The sequence below is a fragment of the Zalophus californianus genome, chromosome 6, assembly GCF_009762305.2.
Source record: "Zalophus californianus isolate mZalCal1 chromosome 6, mZalCal1.pri.v2, whole genome shotgun sequence".
Classification (NCBI taxonomy): Eukaryota; Metazoa; Chordata; class Mammalia; order Carnivora; family Otariidae; genus Zalophus; species Zalophus californianus.
The window spans coordinates 3466814-3485826 of NC_045600.1; the positions used below are offsets into that span (position 1 = coordinate 3466814).

Consider the following 19013-nt stretch of genomic DNA (forward strand, 5'->3'; position numbering starts at 1 on the left):
AGAACCCTCGGAGGAATGGCTCCGCACGGCACCAACTGCGTCTGCCACAGATACTGAAAGGTGCTTGAGATCGGAGAGAACATCCCGACCCTATTTCTCCCGATAACCCTCTGCAAACACCCCAATCTAGTCCCCCGGGAATGCTTGCTATCACCTGCACACAATTTTGACGGCACTCCTCGCCGCTCGGGTCACGTTCTTTCCTCTGCCGGAACGTTTGTTCTTTCATTTGTCCGTCAAACACTGAGCCGATGACCTGGCTGGGGCAGGTGTGGAACACAGCACCAGACGCGGGAGACACAGTGGGGAATGAGACGGGCCCAGGCACCGTTATTATGGAGCTCATGGTCTGTTCGGGGAGGCGGTGGAGTTGGAGATGAGGGAGGTGCTGTGAGCGCCTGACTGAGCGAGCACCAGAAAGATCTGAGACTGAGGGATAAAATAGCTAATAATCGAGTCAGGGTGAGAGCAGGGAATAGGGTCAGAAGGCTCATCATGGGTAAGATTCGGCTTGTCATTGGAGGAGAGTTGAGAAGGTAGCAAAACCAGCGTTTTGATCCTTGGAGGCTTGTTAAGCAGAGTGCAAACTGATCAGGTTGATGGGGTTTTAGAACATGGGTGAGGTTCGGTGGGGTGGAGTCCGGAGCCAACGACCAAGAAAGAATTCTTGAGATGACTTTGGTGCAAAATGGTGGTTTATTAAAGCAGGGGGACAGGGCCCATGGGCAGAAAGGCGCTGCCCCGGGGTCTTGAGGAGTGGCTGATTATATACTTGGGGATTGGGGGAGGTACGGAAAAGGGAGGTTTCAAAAGGATTTTTGTATGTTAAAGACTCACAGAGGATACCAGAGCCCTTGCCATTGTCAAGTGAAGGTTGCCCTTCCTTCTAGTAAGGCCTTAACAGTAAGATAGTTGGGAGCTTCCTAGAGGAACATTACACTTGGCCCCCTTCAGGTATCTGTCAATGGGCTGTAGATTATAAGGACATTTATTGTTATCTACATTTCCCTTCTGGAAGCTAGACAATTGATTGAAATGCTTTGTTCTTGTAAATTGCTAAGGCTTTTGTAAACTGAGGGAGACTCCTATCTTGCAGGATTGTGATCTCTGTAAATTAACTATTTGTTTTTTTTCCTTTAGGGCAGCCAGGAGAGCCTGAGGAATGTCACAGAGATCCCAAGGCCGGGGGGGGGGGGGGGGGCGGGGGGGGGTGTGGGGTGTCAGCTTCTGCCTGTCCTCAGCTAGCCTCCTGCCCCCTCATCAAGGTGAGTGTTTTTGGAAGATCCCTCTGACTGCAGCCAGAGCCAGATGGCTGTTCATGTGAGGCATGTGAGGGCAGGAGGGAGTTGGGCAGGCAGGAAAGGAAACAGCAAAAGCTGGAGTAGAAATCTGAACCCTTTGGGGAAACTTTCTGGGCCTCAGTTTGTCCATTTGTAATGTGTGGGAGTTGTACTCCATCTCTAAGTTGTACTCCACCTCTGACTCAAATTCAGCACTCCAGGTAGATGAGAATTTATACGTGATTAGAGCGGGGAGAGAGAGATAATGTGAAGGAAGGGAGACGGGAGAGAGTGAGACAGAGAGAGCAAAGGGGACATGGCAGAGCAGGGTTTCAAGGGCAGAGCAGGACCCAGAGGCCTGCCCAGGTCAGAGAGCCATCCCTAGATGCAGACCCTCAGTTGTACTGCTGTGTGACCTTGGGCAGTTCACCCAGCTCCCTAGGCCTCAGGTTCTGCCTAATTCGGGGACACCAGTAGTACTAAAGCTAGGTGACACTGTCTTTGGGCCTTAGGGGGTCCCACAGGATGCTGTAACTCTGAAAAAAATATGCATTGACTTCTATACATATAAAATAATTTCTGGAAAGATACACAAGTTGGTGACATGGTTTGCCTCATGGGAGTTGAAATGGGTGGCTGGCTGGTGTTGTGGGGTGAGGGCGCAGAGCTTTGGAAGCGAACTTTCTTTAACTGTTGTTCTTTTTTGAACAATATGGCAAGTCAGAGAGAGATGTCAGACCTTCATGTCTCTGCACTGGTCATGACTGGGTACACACCAGACTTGAAGGCAGAGGGAGGATTAGGAAGGGCATGCTCTGCATTCCAGGACACCTAAGTTCTAACTGCCACCAACACACACTGGGTTTTAGTTGCTTCGCCATAAATCTGGGGACCAGTGAGGGCTTTATAGAGGGCAAAGCAAGATCTTAGGACCCCACTGGCCTGCATTTGGATTCTGACTCTATCTTTGACTAGTGAGTTTGGGTGAATCACATAATCTCTCAGAACCTCAGTGTTCTCATCTGAAAAATGAGGATTGATTAACAACACCAGCTGTGTACAAAGGGACAGCCCAGCGTGTTGTCAGTGCTCCCGAAGTGCTGTTTCCATGTTTCCCCTCTCTCAGCTCTGAAGAGCCCATGACTGGCAGGCTGGAGGAATGTAACCAACTAGTTAGTGTTTGTTCTTCTCATCCCACAGAGTTTAATTTCATTAAAAGTCCTTTAGAATATGTGATGCTGGGAGCGCATGTCAAGGAGCACAGAGCTTCAGTTTACAGAACAATCAGAGAAGGGATTATGTAAAAATAGCTGAGCAGGTGGAGGCTCAAAGCAGGCATTCCATATGCTGGGAGAGTGGCGGTGAGATCGCTGGTGGCAGGTCTCCTGTCCCTGGTGGTGAGAAGGGCGATTACAAGTCAGCATCACAGCCTAATAGTAATCTGGACCTGGCTGTTTATGGATGCTGCACTGAGGCATTAGACACGATTTTTTAAAAAGGTAATGTATGTTTGTAAAATCAGTGCAAATATTCCAGAAGACTCCAGAAAGACAGAAGTCCTTGGAATACTCATCTGGTTTCTTCACATACTAGCGTTATATATATATATAGTCTAGGATATTTGGTATATATTACATTTTAAGATATTATGGGTATATATGTGTATGCACATAATCTGATTCTATGCACACTGTTTTGGAACTTTCTTGTTTCATCCAAACATATATCTTGGATAATTGTTACGTGAGAACATTTCATGCTCAAATTATTCTCGATTTGAACACCGAGAGCCCCTACAAACTGGCTCCTGTGCACGTTTAACATTCTTCTTTAACAAATTCCTTCCTTGAGCACATCCTAGTTCTGGCAGGGCATTTGCAGGATAGTTGTATCATGTGTGGAATTACGGTCTTGTTTTTGTTCTTGTTTGGAGATTAAGTATGGATTAAGGAGAAGCATGTGGGTGCCGTGTGGACATGGGGTGGACTTGTGATGGTTAATTTTCTGTGTGAACTTGGCTGGGCCATGGTGCCCAGATGTATGGTCAAAACTTCTTCTGGATGTTTCAGTGAGGGTGTTTTTAGACGAGATTAACATTTAAATTGGTGGACTTTGAGTTAAGCAGATTGCCCTCCGTGATGTGGGTGGGCCTCATCCAATCAGTTGAAGGCCTAAACAGACCAAAGTCTGACCTTTCCCCCAAAAAGAGGGAATTCTGCCAGCAGATGGCCTTCAGACTTAAACTGCAGCACTGGCTCTTCCCTGGATCTCTAGCATGCCAACCTACCCTGCAGATTTTGGATTTGCCACCCTGCATAATCACATGAGCCAATTCCTTAAAATCTGTCCATCCATCCATCCCTCCCTCCCTCCCTCCATCCATCCTATTGGTTCTGTATCTCTGGAAAACCTTGATTAATACAGCACTGTTCTTTTCTTAAGGGGAGGTTGTTCAAAAACTTTTTTTCAGTAACTGCTGGTTTAGACTTTCTATCTTGTCTGGGGTCAGTTTGGGTTATATTTTCCTTGAAAATTATCCATTTCAAATGGGTTTCAAATTTATTTACAACTGTTGTGCAAAGTAGTCTCATGATTTTTAAAAATGTCTTCTGTATTAATGGTTTTTTTCTTTTGTCATTATTTATTTTGTATATTTAGGGGTTGACCCATGCCATAAAAAAAAAAAAAACAAAAAACTGGCTAGGGCGCCTGGGTGGCTCAGTTGGTTAAGCGACTGCCTTCGGCTCAGGTCATGATCCCGGAGTCCCGGGATCGAGTCCCACATCAGGCTCCCTGCTCAGCAAAGGAGCCTGCTTCTCCCTCTGACCCTACCCCCTCTCATGTACTCTCTCTCTCTCATTCTCGCTCTCTCAAATAAATGAATAAATCTTAAAAAAAAAAATGGCTAGTGATTCGTTTATTTGTTGATTTCTTTTTTTTTAAGTAATTTATCAGTTTTACTTTTTTCTGGTTTCAAACTTATTTCACTAAATTTCTACCTTTTTTCTTAATTCCTAGTTTTTGTTTTTTAAAAATTCTTTTCAAAATTAATTTCTTTTTTTAACAGACTTTATTTATTTGAGATAGAGAGAGGGAACACAAGCAGGGGGAGGGGCAGAGGGAAAAGCAGGCTCCCCGCTGAGCAGGGAGCCCAATGTGGGGCTCAATCCCAGGACGCCAGGATCATGACCTGAGCTGAAGGCAGATAGATGCTTAACTGACTGAGCCACCCAGGTGTCCCTCAAAATTAATTTCTTTTTCTGAATGAATTCTTGCTTTTGGAATGATCAGAATATTTTAGTTGTTGTACACTCTACTTTCTTTTCAGACCAACCTTTGGTGTGCCATTAGGTCACTGGACACAATATTAGTTTTTATTATTAAAAAAAAAATTTTTTTTTTTTTTACTTATTTGACAGAGAGAGACACAGTGAGAGAAGGAACACAAGCAGGGGGAGTGGGAGAGGGAGAAGCAGGCTGAAGGCAGGTTTATTGGGACATAGTTTAAATATGGCAAGATCTGCACCTTAAAGTATACTGTTCTGTGAGTTGTGACAAACATAGACAGCTGCGTAGTCACCACTACAATTCAGATGCTGAGTTTCCCCATCACCCCAAAAAAGCTGCCTTGTGCCCTCCTGTGGTGGCTCCTCCCCTGCCCCAGCTCCCGGCACCCACTCAACAGATTTCTAGAGCTCCCCTGGCCCTAAAGATCATATGAAAAGGAATCAAACGTCATGTAGCCTTTTGTATCTAAATTGTTTCACTTAGAATAAAGTTTTTGAGAATCATCCATACTGAATGTATCAGTGCTTCATTCAATTTTTGTAATTGCTGAGGAGTATTCCATTGTATGGATATCATCAACCTGTTTATCCAAGAAATGGATAAACATTGTTTATCCATCCACAGTTGACGGGTACTTTGTGTTTCAATTTTTGGCAATTAAAACTAAATGTGCGAGGCGCCTGGGTGGCTCAGTTGGTTGAGCGTCCGACTCGTGGGTCTCAGCTCAGGTCTTGATCTCAGGGTTGTGAGTTCAAGCTCCACTTTGAGCTCCACGCTGGGCATGGAGCCTACTTAAAAGAAAAAAAGAAAAAAAGCAAAGCTGCTAATAAACATTCTAAGACTTAAAGAAATACGTTTTCAACTCTATTGGGTAAACACTTTTTTTCCTGGCATTTAGGAAGGCTTGGAAGCGGAATAACTGGGTCATATGGTGAGTGGAAGGTGTATGTTTAATTCTGAAAGAAACTAGCAGATTGATTTCCAAAGTGGCCACACCATTCTGCATTCCCACCAGCAATGAAGGAGAGCTCCTGTTGCACCACCCTCTTAACATTTGATGTTGTCAGGTTTTTAATTATAGTCATTCACGTTGCTGTGTAGCAGTAGGTTATAATGATTTTAATTTACATTTCCCTAATAACTAATGATGTTGGACACCCTTTTAGTTTCTGCTTTTAAAAATATTGCCTTGTTCTTTTGCAGTTTAAAAAAAAATTTTTTTTTAAGATTTTATTTGAGGGAGACAGTGAGAGAGAGCACAAGCAGGGGGAGCGTCAGAGGGAGAGGGAGAAGCAGGCTCCCCGTTGAGTAGGGAGCCCAATGCGAGGCTCAATCCCAGTACCCTGGGATAATGACCTGAGCTGAAGGCAGACGCTTTAACTGAACCACCCAGGTGCCCCGCTTTAAATTTTTAAAAAAGATTTATTTATTTTAGGGGCACCTGGGTGGCTCAGTCGTTAAGTGTCTGCCTTTGGCTCGGGTCGTGATCCCGGGGTCCTAGGATCGAGCCCTGCATCGGGCTCCCTGCTCAGTGGGAAGCCTGCTTCTCCCTCTCCCACTCCCCCTGCTTGTGTTCCCTGTCTCGCTGTCTCTGTCTGTCAAATAAATAAATGAAATCTTAAACAAAAGATTTATTTATTTTAGAGAGAGAGAGCAGGGGGAGGGGCAGAGGGAGAGGGAGAGAAGCAGACTTCCCGATGAATGCAGAGCCCAACATGGGGCTTGATCTCATGACCCTGAGGTCACGATCTGAGCTGATATCAAGAGTCAAACCCTTAACCAACTGAGCCACCCAGGTTCCCCTTTTTGCAGCTTTTTATGTTGGACATTTAAGTTATTTAAAAATTTTTGATATGGATTTTGAATGCTATGAATTTACTTCTGAGTACAATGTTGGCTGCATCCCATAGATTCTGATATGCCATGGCTTTGTTACTATTATTTTTAGAAATGCTCCATCTTGGGGCGCCTGGGTGGCTCAGTCATTGGGCATCTGCCTTCGGCTCAGGTTGTGATCCTGGGGTCCTGGGATCGAGCCCCACATCCGGCTCCTTGCTCGGCGGGAAGCCTGCTTCTCCCTCTCCTGCTCCCCTGCTTGTGTTCCTTCTCTCACTGTCTCTCTCTCTGTCAAATAAATAAATAAAATCTAAAAAAAGAAATGCTGCATCAGATTTATATTTCTCTCTTAGAGTTATTTAGTCGCTTAAAAATATCTAGGTGTAAAGACTTTTGAGGAAATTTTGTTCTTAATTTCCAGTTTTGTCACATGGTAATCAGAGTGGTGTATTATTCTGTTTGGAATTTCAGATTTTTGTGGCTTAGTATGTGATCAGTTTTCATAAACGTTGCAGGTGAACTTAAAAAGCAGTGTTTTCTGGTTTAAGGACTACAGTTTAGGGGCGCCTAAACTTTTTTTAAAAAATATTTATTTGATAGAGAGAGCACACAAGCAGGGGGAGGGGCAGAGGGAGAGGGAGAAGCAGGCTCCCCAATGAGGAGGGACCCTGATGCGGGGCTCAATCCCAGCACCCTGGGATCATGATCTGAGCCGGAGGCAGATGCTTAACCGACTGAGCCACGCAGATACCCCTCAATAAATAAAATCTTTTTAAAAAGTTAATAAAACTAGAGTTTAATGTCCATCTGCACTATCCACCTTGTTATTATTTAGATCTACTTTGCTTCTTTTTTTGCCTCACTTGGTCTTGGGAATGCTCAGCACATGTCCAGACACCCCAGTCCAAGCAGCAGTGGGGACTTTACACCCATAGGGGGTTCTGTGCCTTTGAGCCACTCCTCGTTCTCCTGCCTGAGACCCCCACCCCCAGCCCACATTCCACTTGAGGGACTTAAGTGTCACGTGCCACCTCGAATCTTATCGACCCCCCTGCGCAGAATTCTTTCATACCTTCTCGCTGCCTATAGGCTGAAGTCCAAATTCCTTAAAAGAAATGGTGAGCTTCAGTGACCCAGCCCTGCAGAAAGCTGCAGCCTCATTTCATGGCCAATCTCCCTGGCCACTCTGGTGACAGCCTAGCTCCAGCACAACTTCATGCCTCCCCCATCCACGGATCTTTGTATGTGTCCCTTCGCTTGGAACATCCCTCACTTTCATGGGGGGAACCCATGGGAAGGCCCTGTAGCCCTGTCCGCTCCCTGTTGTGATACTCATGGCTGAACCTGATTTGTTGGGCTGCCCTGGTTACGCAGAAGTAAGGATGTCTGTGTTGCTCATCAGCACCATCATGTTGAGCATGCAAATGTTGCAATGAGCAAGTATCCTTTCCCCCATGGCTCTTCCTGCTGCACGCACATGGTCAGTCCCTGGTGTGTGTCCCAGCCCTGTGCCCCCTCACCCATTTAACCCAGTGAGTAAAGGACCTTGTTAAGCAGGGATGAAGCTGAGCACTGGGGACACAATGAAAAAGCCCCCGACGTCCCGGTCTACTGGCAGAGGCCTTTAACTAAGGAACAAATGTAATTACAGATTGTATCAGGGCTCGGAAGGAAATGGGGAGTTCCCCATTTTGACAGGGTGGTCAGAGAAGGCGTCTCTCAAGAGAAAACACTAATGTTTACACATGCAGGATAGAAAGAAGACAGCCAAGCTTCTCTGGGGGTGGGGTGGGCAATGATGGCCTTGTGCAAAGGCCCTGAGGTGGGAAAGAGGTGAGAAAGGCCAGTGATGGAACACGTGAGACGTGGGCCAGAGGTGGCTCAGATCAGAGAGATCCTGGAGCCTGCAGGAAGGAGTTCAGGCTTCATTTGAGTGCCATGTGAAGCCACTCAAGGGTTTTAAACAAGAGGGTGACGTGATCGCTGTTTTGAGGTGCTCCGGAGAGCGGGCTCTCACGCTGGCAAGGGAAGGGCGGGAGCCAAGCTGGGGCGGGGCAGGTAGAGAGATGTGTCCTGGCGGAGGGAAGACTCCAGGCCGGGTTTCTGGCATGGTCGCAGGTGTGGGACTGTGCCACCACCAGATGAAGACGGCTGCAGGGCAGGGCTGGCGGGGGCAGGCAGGTGTGGCCGGTCCTGCCGGCTCTGACTCTGGGTGCCACGGGTGTCAAGACTGTCCCAGGCACCCTGATGCCCCAGTGTCCACAGGCCCAGACATCTGTTGATTGGAATTCTTCTGTCCTCATTTAGGTCCAATCTTCACTCTGGGAGGCTGGATTTGATTTTGATTTTTTTTTTTTTTTTTGTACTCAAGTTTTATAAGGTCAACTGGTGGAAAATATGGGCACTTTTTTTTTTTTTAAAGATAGAAAATGTGTGGCTATAGATGACAGAGCATTTCTGGTCCATCCTGCACAACAGATTGAAGGTGATTCCAAAGGCTTTTTCCAAGTGTTCTGAGAAACTCAGGTTTGGATAATGGGAAAATTTTTCTATTCAGGAAATATCTGAATTTTTACTTAGTAAAGTAAAAATGTTCCCATAAGAGGCTCACTATCTATCTCAAATAAATCTCTTGAATATGCAATTCCTAGAGACATTTAAAAAAAAATCCACAACCTAGAAAGAATGCAGTGGCAGGGAGCATAAAGGACTGCCCATAAATACACAACTCTGAGGTCCTATTAAACACGTCCAACCCGCGGCACCTGGGTGGCTCAGGCAGTTGAGCATCCACCTCTTGATTTCGGCTCAGGTCACGATCTCAGGGTCGTGAGATCGAGCCCCGAGCCCCGCATCGAGCTCCGTACTCAGCAGGGAGTCTGCTTGAGATTCTCTCTCCCTCTGCCTCTGCCCCTCCCCCTGTTCGTGCTCTCACTCTCTCTCAAATAAAATCTTAAAAAAGACCCTCAAAAACCCCCATGTCCAACCTGCTGGGTTGTAGCACTCACTAGTTAGGGGCTTTCTTTCTCTGAGTCTACTTCATTTTCTGTGGAACAAGGCCTTCGAAGTAGACCAGGGTTTCTAGAATTCCGGATGTCATAGGTCAGGAGGCAGATCACTACTGTCATATTCTTTACACTTTCTCAGGGGAGGGGGACACAGTATTGCCAACTGCTTTCAAGCATGGAATTACAAAAAACACTCCTATTTACGTTTGCCACTTCATGAGGATATAGTTTAGTGCCCAAAGTGGAGGAAAAGCATGTCTGATAAAGGATAATGCTTTGATACCATCCATTTTCTGAAGGGCCGGCCTCCGTTGGCCATTTCTCAGACCTTGGTGAGAACGTGGAGGCACTTTGTCGTGCTCAGCACTGGTGTGCAGACTGGTGGTGGGGACCCGAGACTGGTCCACAGAGATCTGAAACCGGTCCCAGCGTCACTTAGCTGGAGACCGGGTCTCAGCTCGGTGCCATGTCGGCCCCAGGAGCTGGGAGATGCGGGTTCTGTCCGGGCTCTGCTCTACGCTGCCTGAGCCTCTGGGGCCCTGGGGCCCCTCACCGATGACGTGCTTACTGGGACCTGAAGTCGTGCCAATCTCCAGGCTGGAGAAAACGCTAGTAGAGAGGATGTCAGTGACTGTTAGTTGACTGCATTTTAGTCGGGGGCGGGGGGGGGGGGGCATGGTGTTCATTATGCTGTGAACGAACGAATGAATGAATGAATGGGGTTTCTTTTGCTTGGGGTTCCTGCCTTCTGCAGACCTTGCCTGGGCTCTGACTTTGCTAGGTACTCGGAGCCAGAGGAGCAACGAACGTGCCTGAAACCGAGGTATGCTTCACGGGAAGCATACCGTATTTATTTGACTTTGATGTTGAATACGAGTCACCTCCGAGCCACTTCAAGGTGCGGAGTGGTTTTCCCCCAGAGCCGCTGAGAGCGGCCCTTATATTTCCGGGTCTGTTCTTTTTCTACCAGGGGGTTGGCAGCCCTGTCTCCGAATCCTCTCCCTTCTCCCACGGGTTAACTGGCCCGTCCTCTGGCTGTCCGCCCGTGGCTGCGCCGTGGGGAGAGCGGAGTCCGAGGCCCCAGGGGGCCGGCCGGCTCCTGGCTGCGCCCTGTCCCCACTTCTAGCTGCCTGTTTGCCGAGGACCGCCGTGCGGCCAAGGGCTCCTGGCAGGCCGCCCCGAAGCCCTGGAAAGGTCCTGCCAGACGAGGATCTTTGTGTCGCTGGGGCCCTGTCGGGATCCGGGGTGCGGTTGTGGGCTGCAAGGTGGCAGCCCAGCGTTTGGAATGCCATGTAAGTGTGACTGGCCCCCCTGAAGCCCCGGACAGCCGGGCGCAGGCACGCGGAGCTGCTAGCAGGACGAGCGGCCTCCGGGCCTAGCCTCTCCTGTCGGCCCTGCCCGACGCGGCTTTTCCTCTTGCTGACTTGAACCTGCGTCCTTGGTGGTCATAAAGGGTGACCAAGAGTACAGCAGTTTTGCTTCCTTCTGGGCCCTTCTGGAGAGTTACTGCACCCGTGGTGGTCGCAGGGATGTCCCCCGTGGGAGAGCAGCCCTTCGGCCGTCACTCTCTGCACCACCAGGCCCCCCGCAGCCTCTGCCTTTCATGCTGGTTGACCCAGACCCCGCTCGCTCGCGTGCTTGGGCTTCACTCCCGTGTCACTCCATGTGGCAGGCTTTTTATTCTGGTCTTTTTGAAACTCGCGAGGACACAGTTCTGGAAGAAGCAACCTCTGGCTCTCCTAGCAAAACCTTTCACCACAGACTCATCTGGATCTTGACGACATCGAACACAAGAAAACAATTCATCGAATGGTAGGACTTTAGAGACGTTATTTACTTTTCAGCTCAAGCGCAGCCCGTGAATGTGGCCTTGGGGGGTCAGCCGGATTTTGCGGGCTCAGCGGCGCCTAACGTCCTGGCTTGCGAGAGGCCCCAGCCTCAGGATCCATTCTTGCTCAGGAGGTGACCCTGCCCTGGTCTCCAAGCCTCGGGCAGCACGCTTACTCTGGGCTGACTTCATGATCCAGGAGCCCATTTTCAATGCGGTCCAAACACACTCTCCTTAAGTGTGTGGGGAACGGGATCCCCGATGCCCTCTGTTCCTCTGCCTTGTGTTGGCAGTGGCACGTGGGGCTCGAAGGAAAGGGGCAGTCCCTGGCCACGAGGTGCCCTTAAATCTACACGATGCATTCTGGAGACAGTGATGAAGGCGCTGATGAGCTGACCGCACCTGAGTGAGGTGGACAGGGAACCTTAGGCCGACCCCTCAGTGCTACGCTGTAGTGCCTGGGTCCACCCAGCGCCTCCGGGAATCCAAACCCCGACTCTGTGCGTGGTGCCGGCGTGAGCAGGCCAGCGGGTGTGTGTGCGCGTGTGGGAGAGAGACAGGCAGAGACCGAGCACCTCTCTTAGATGCTGCACAGAAGCGATTTCCTGAACGTGCCCGATTCCGGGGGTTGCTTGAAGCTCCATGGGCTTCCCGCGGCTGAGAGGCCCACTCCTCCACCGCCCGCTCTTCCTCCCCCGGCACATCGGAGTGTTCACCCAAGTGTCTCTCACCGGCTGTTCTTCCTACAGGAACCGAGGAGGCTTTCTTTGGGGTCACTAAGCGAGGAGGTGGAGGTTAACTAAACTTACTGCGCTCATTTCACAAGACCGTACGTGAGTCATTACACGGTGCCCCTGGGACTGACACAGAGCTGCGTGCCAGTTGCATCTCAGTAAAACTGGAAAAAAAAAGATGGGTCAGAAAACTCTTGTGATTGACTAGTCATCAGTTATGCATCATCCTATAAAAGGAACCACAGAGCTGCGATCAGCTCCAGCTTAAATTTACTGAGCTGTTTCTAAATGCCCCACAGGAGTAAACCAGGCCACATTGTCCCTGAACCGGGTGTGACCAGAAGAGAGATGAATTAGAGGGCGTCTGGGTGGCTCAGGTGGTTAAGTGTCTGCCTTTAGCTCAGGTCATGACCTTGGGGTCCTGAGATCGAGCCCCAGATCAGGTTCCCTGCTTAGCGGGGAGCCTGCTTCTCTCTCTCTCTCTTTCCCTCTGCCCCTCCCCCCTGCTCGTGAGCTCTCTCTCTCAAATAAAAATCTTAAAAAAAAGATGAATTTAGAGATTCTTTCCTCCACTACCGCAAAGTGGTGTGGAATTTACGTAATGCTTTTGTGAAGAGCACAGAGACACGAGACTGCAGGCCAGAGTGGGGAAACGCTCAGCCCTGAGCCGTCTGGGGGCACCGCTCTGCCTCTACCCCTCCCATTTCCTTCTCTAAAAAAGTTAATCTTAGTGGATTTCAAATTTTTGGATCGTGGAATCTACTTCCCTCACACCCCCGAAATGAAATTTTATGTAAAACCACGTATATTAAACAAAGAGGAGCTGAGGTTCTGATACATTTGCGGGTTCACACAGTAACATGATGAAGGTACGGAGGGCAGAAGCTAACGAGCTGGTGGTCTCCAGGGGGCTGAAAGCTGGTAGAACGTGCCTGAGTTTGCGTAAACTATCACAAACCTTAAGCTTATGTAAGAACGGTGGCTTCTAAGTGCGTGTGAAGGCCGCGGGACTGGATGGTCGCCGGGTTCCTCCAGCTCTAGAAGTGAAGTGCACGGTCAGAAGCGCTCCCGTGTGTGCAGCCACCCCCCACCCCTGTGCCCCCGGCCCCGCAGGACCCAGGTGTTCCTCCGGTGTGACGTCGTGGTGAGGGGAGGGACTCTGGGGCCACACTGCCTGGGCTGAAACCTGGCGCCACTCAGTACTTATGTGCCCTTGGGCAAGTGACTTGACCTCTGCGTGCCCTTGTCCTCCCCTGTCAACGAGGGTAAGAGCGGCAGACGCTTCGGCGGGTCGTGAGCCTCCCGCAGCCCCTGGCCTGCGGCGCTGGTTCTCACGGAAGGGGACACACAGCGGGTCCCGCCTGCCAGCCTCAACTGGGAGCAGCGCGAAGCTGGGCTCTGGGCTCGTGGCGTGCGTCCATCCCGAGTTCTCTCCGGGGTTCCCGAGCCACGGATGCGACCGGACACGGCAGCTTCCCCGATTCCAAGATGGGAGGCAAGGGACGGCTGGTCCGAGGACCCGGCCAGTTCCTAGCTGCCCCACATTTAGGGTGTCCTCTGACCAGCGCACCTGCCCCTGCGTGAACGGGGGTGCGTGCGGCTCTGCAAACTTCCCCACGGAGTTACCACGGGCGCGGCCCCCGCCACAAGCCCCAGCTCCAGAGCGATGTCTCCTGCACTCTTGTCCAGAAGGGCGTCACGAGGCCACCGGACAGAGGGGAACGGAGGTGCACAGGTGACCCCCCGCCTGCTGGAATGTTGATCCAGTGCGGCCAAGGAGATGGGTGGTTTGTGGAAATGACTCGAGGAGGAGATGCCTTGATTCTCGGCCTACTCTGCGGACTTTTCACTCACAGCATCAGGCTGAGGTTCCCCATGAAGAAGCGGGGAGGGGTCAGCTGAGACCCCGGATTCAGATTCCCACTGATTCTACTCTGTTGGCAAGACATTAATTGCTTTTCAAGAATCATTTCAAGCATCACGATTCGGGCTCAGATAATTCCATTTCTATAATTGTGCTCTGACTCACATTTTCCTCCTCAAAGACGAGAGGGGGTGGAGAAAGGCACCTCTACTTTTCTCCCCGAGGGAGGTGAACCACGAGCTCACGGAACAAGCTGGGGAAGCTGGGCGGAGGCCTCCGCTCCCCACCTCCCGGCCGTGTCCCTGGCGTGGCTGCCCTCGCCCCAAGGGAAGCCTGCTAACCACCAGGCCCAGCTGGCCTGACACCATGGCTAAATTTAGTTTCATGATGAGCAGTAAAATTCACATGTTCTTTATTTAGTCCATATAATACACCATTTTTAGAGTTTTTTTTTTAAAATTGGATAAAAGAGCATATTAAATGGCACGTGTATGAAGTTTTCTCTTCATAAACAATGTCAGAACAAAAAGTTTTGAGAATTACAAAATGTTAAAAAATATGTAGGTACTTAACATTTCACTAAAGCGTAAAGTTACAGATATCTTCTAAAGAAAAATAATTGTGCCACTTACCTATTTTTGCTGTTTCTATGAACTTTTTTTATTCTGTACATAGGACATTTTGTACAAAATATGAAGTCTACATTTTTATTACTTATTACCATAAAACAAAGATACAATGTATGTACAATATTAAAAGGAAGCCATACTAAAGCCACACTAAAAAGACACTCGGAATAGTGACATTTCTGATGTACAGATACATTTTGGAAAGAGTGAAGATGCAGAACGCAGAACTTTATGAAGAAAAACAGTCACCGGTTTATTTTCAATGTAGTACTTTTGAAATCAGTTTGGTACAGAATAAACAGTGTATCTATATAATAATATATAAGTTGAACAATTAGCACAGGGAATCTGAGTACTAACTAGGAAAACTTTAATAGGCCAAAATATTAAATAATAGTCTTGTCAAAGAAAATTAGTCTCTCTCAAAACTCCCCCCCCCTTTTTGGTGAATGTTTGTCTTCAATAAAGAGCGGAAATAAAACCTAGACAAGAAGGTGTTCTTACAGGTTGAGCTTTATACAATCACCCAAATCATGGATATTTTGCTTTTTACCTAGGGCAGAAGAGAGTCTTCCCAGAACCCTCTCTCACACACATACTGAACATCCAAAATCAAGGATATTTGAGAATCTATCAGCTAAAGACGGAAGTTCAAACAATGGTATATCAAAATACATAAGACGCTGCTTTATACAATAAAAAGCACCCTTTTTCCCTCAAAAGGAGAAGGCATCTAAACTTTTTTTAAATTATAAATTTCATAATGGTAAAATGGATAGATAACTTGTCAAGTTTCTCAGGAAGTGTTTCTTCTTGCAAAGTGGCCTTTCCCACTTTTAGCTGGGGCAAGCTTTTCAGTTAGTACTTGGCTCCTAACCCAGAACCCCTCCCCCCCTTCCATGATCTTCCTCTAGGGACAGAAGGAAATCAACATCACGGGTGGGCTAAGTGACACCGGGGGCAGCAGGTACCACGGCCACGCAGGGAACCAGGTCTGCTTCCCAGTGTTTCCGTGGACACCCAAGACCTCGATTAAAATACAGATCCTAAAAGAAGCCACGTTTTATCTTTTTATGCATCAAGACGTTTAACGTGAACTGAATAAAATCTTATGCCAGAGACAAAAGAAACCAGAGTCACTTGTTTAGAAGAGCAGGACGCATCTCAAACGGCTCTCAAGCGGGGTAAAGAAGTCAAAACACGGGCCACCCTGAGAGAAATACGGAGCAGACCAAGCACTAAGTGTAAAGGTGTTTCTCCTCGTGCTATTCCATTCCTAACAAAAAGCTCAACACATGCAAGGAAGTCCGTGAAATCTAATAGCAGCATTTGAAGACCGAGGGGAACTTAGACGCTGTATTTTCCTCATGAGGTGTTTGTAATGTGTGCTCTGTTCACCTGGACGCGGTTCCCGGTAAGCCCTCGCGCCACCGCCGCCCGCTGAGGCCTGGGGACCATGTCCCGGCAGTGAGGGGACGTCAGGGTGGCGCCCCGCACGCACCGTGGCATTTTTGTTACTTTACGCCCAGAGGCAGCTGCAGCTCGCGTCCGGCCAAGATGTGGCCTGACTCAAGATGATCTCGTTCTAACCTTCTATAAAATGTAGAAAATGGATTCTCAGAGATGATAACTTTATTAGTTCAAGAGCCTTGTGAAAGGGCAACAATGTTTAGAGAAAATAAAAGTCTGCAAACAAACAAAACATGGGACACATCATTTGAAAATTCCAATTGCGGCCAAGGTAGACAGACAGAGCTCTGTTTTAAAATAAGTTTCTCCTATGAGCTTAACTCCTGGGGTCGCTGGTGCTGGACCCCCGGCTTAGAAATATGGCTTTAACTATACACAGAAGAAGTGACACATCATAGATGTCACTAATCAAAGGAAAGAGATACCATCAGCAAACACAGCGGCTGAGGATTGTCATGTCACTTTTCCCAGTAAGTTATGTTAGAACGGGGACAGCAAAGAACCATCTCAATGAGATAAAAAGAAAGGAAAAAGAGAAAGAGAGGAGGGGGGGGGAGAGAGAGAGAGAGAGAGAGGGAAGCTACTGGCATAACAATCACGGAGAAACAATGGAAAAGGTTTGTAAAGTCTTCAAAAATATGTAATAAACTTTTTTGAAAGTGTTCCTTTGATTTGAAGAACATTGATAGTATCATAGAACCACTTATTTTTAAATGATCACGAATTCCGGTTGGGCAGGACATGAAGATGATGACCAGGGTGCTCTCCTTAGCTCTGATTTTGGGAAGTAGTCTTACGGGGGCTGTGCCGGGGCTGAGCCCACCGGCTGGGGACGTGGCCAGTGGCCCTCGGCTCTGCCAACCCATCTGAGAGGCCACCATTGTTTGAACTCCTAATCTCGCGCTGAGGCAGACGTGCATTATTGCCTACAGGACGGGGTTGAAGAAAGCTCTGACTCTGAGTGTAACTGATTTGTATGGCACAAAAAGGATGTATTTTCTACAGAATCCAGGAAAGAACAGGCATCCCCAGCCCGACGCGGTCCTCCGAGGTGGGGTCGGGGAGGGGGCTAGCGCCCGTCCTGGGAGACCAGCTCATCAGCTCGGCAGTGAGCCTCCAAGGCGTTCTTGGTGTGGAGGTCCTGAGGCAGCTCGGACTTGCGGCGCACGACAGGCCGGTCCTTCTTCAGATCTTTCTGTGCCTGGAATTAAAAAGGCAGCGGCGTTGGCTACAAACGAAGCCACCGGAGCAGTGAGCTCACGTCTGCATGCTAAGTCAAAGGGCAGCCGTGAGCTGGGTGCCCAGCATCCACATTCTAAGGCTGCCCGAGGAACTCGGCGGCGCGCGCAGGGGCAAGTGCCCCCACATGGTCTCGGTCACTGGCAATGATCTAATGGCTAGTGTGAAGGGCTGTGTGTGCCACACTGCATGCAGTTCGGGCTCCTGAAAAGTGTAGTTCTGTACCGAGTACTCGGTACCTCTATTTTTGCAGTACCTCTAAATTCGCCCATTTTAGGAAATGTCGCCAATAGCAGAACCCCACTGCATAAGATGTTACCAAAGGCATCTTTATGGCTATAGACATTACAGAAGCCTTTCAGAAAGTGGAAACTTCCTCTGGAGGCAAATAAAAAGAATGAATGAAAACCACATTGAAACTGGATTTAAAGTCAAGAAAAGGTCTGAAACTTCTAGTGAATTTGAAAAAAGGTCTTTAAGGTTAAGAGACATTAAATGGGTCACTCTGCGGGAACAAACCCGCTAGAACTTAGAAAACCTGTACTTAATGATTTACATAAAATTTCCTAATATTAAGAATAAGAAAGAAAAGACTCCCTTTTCTACACTATTCTCTTCCTGAAGTTTAGGACCAGTGTGGTTTTACTTAAAATTTTTTCAAAATTTTTCAAAAAATGAAGGATGAGGATTTAGAGAATTGTGTCTGCAAAGAAAGCAGGGTGCGGGGGTGCTCATATGGGGAGTTTATACCAAAGGCACCCATTTCCATAAATAACAGTTAAATGAGTCACTCAGTTTTGAGGTAGGGTCACTGCATTAATACCAGGATCTCTGAAACAAAACAAGCCACTGATATCACCTAAACACAACATATACACCAGAAGACTGCCAATTCGTTATAAACTTTAGCCAGAACCAAACCTTTCTGCTTGGCGTCTCCATTAAAAAGAAGGCAGACTTTAAAGAGAACATAATGACTTTTGTGGTGGTGAACAAATGTCTTATCAGAGAAAATTCGTTTTAAGTCAATCATCTGACAACAAAAAGGACAAAACCACAGCCACCTCTCATAGTTTCTGGATATCTAACCTCAGCATAAAGTATACGTTTCCTGGCTTTTAAAAATGATTCCAGAGCCCGCAGAAGTCAGACGTGAAAAGTTCACATTTTTGCAGAGCTAGTATTTCTTAGGGTTCTTGGCAAATTTATCTGTGGAAACGGCAGTAACATCAAGGTTTAGAAAGAGCCTTGTGTGACGTTTTAGGAGTATTTCTAGAAATGTGATATGAATCTTAACATTCATTTATGGGAAAGGTGGGAGTTTGGCTTTTTCCCCCTGAAAATTAGTGGAAGGCGGCTTTGGAAGAACCACCCCCGTCGGGGGGACTGTGAAGGACACGGCGCTGAGGCGTGCTTGCTTTGGGCCCACAGGGAACTCAAGGGGGAAAATTCTACCCTGAAAACAAAGCAAAGCGAAGCCAAACAAAACCAAGACTTTTACAGACTCGGAATATTTCATCCTTGCTGAAACAGGCATTCCAAAGAGAAGAAGCATTTTAGCACAAAAAGGCCACAGTCGAAACCGTGGACCTGGAACCAGGGAGAGAACACACATGACCCCGGGAGCTTCTGGAAGGACAGAGAGCGTGCCGGACATGTCTGGGCCTTCCTGCGTAGGCATCTTAGATCGGTGTGTAAAGCAGGGCGTGAGTTTCACAAACCACAAGAGGAGAAAGATCAGCAACAGAGCAGGTGGGGAAAGATGGGAGGGCGTGCAGACGGTCACCCCGAATGGACAGCCTGGGTGGAGGGGGCGTGCGGGCAACGGCAGACACGC

The 19013-nt window shown here is 48.3% G+C and overlaps 1 protein-coding gene across 11 annotated transcripts in view; it reads right to left on the reverse strand.

The window, feature by feature from the left end:
- Positions 1-14233: 14233 nt before the first annotated feature.
- The window catches only part of PPP2R5C (protein phosphatase 2 regulatory subunit B'gamma), a 119376-nt gene continuing 114596 nt past the window's right edge, over positions 14234-19013 (reverse strand). For 8 of the 11 annotated variants that reach the window (XM_027568708.2, XM_027568709.2, XM_027568711.2 and 5 more), the window contains one exon: positions 14234-17138. In XM_027568708.2, the coding sequence (XP_027424509.1) occupies positions 17007-17138 (132 nt within the window). In that variant the 3' untranslated portion in view covers positions 14234-17006. The remainder of the gene's footprint in view (positions 17139-19013) is intronic. The other 3 variants (XM_027568710.2, XM_027568716.1, XM_027568717.2) reach the window with 1 other exon arrangement.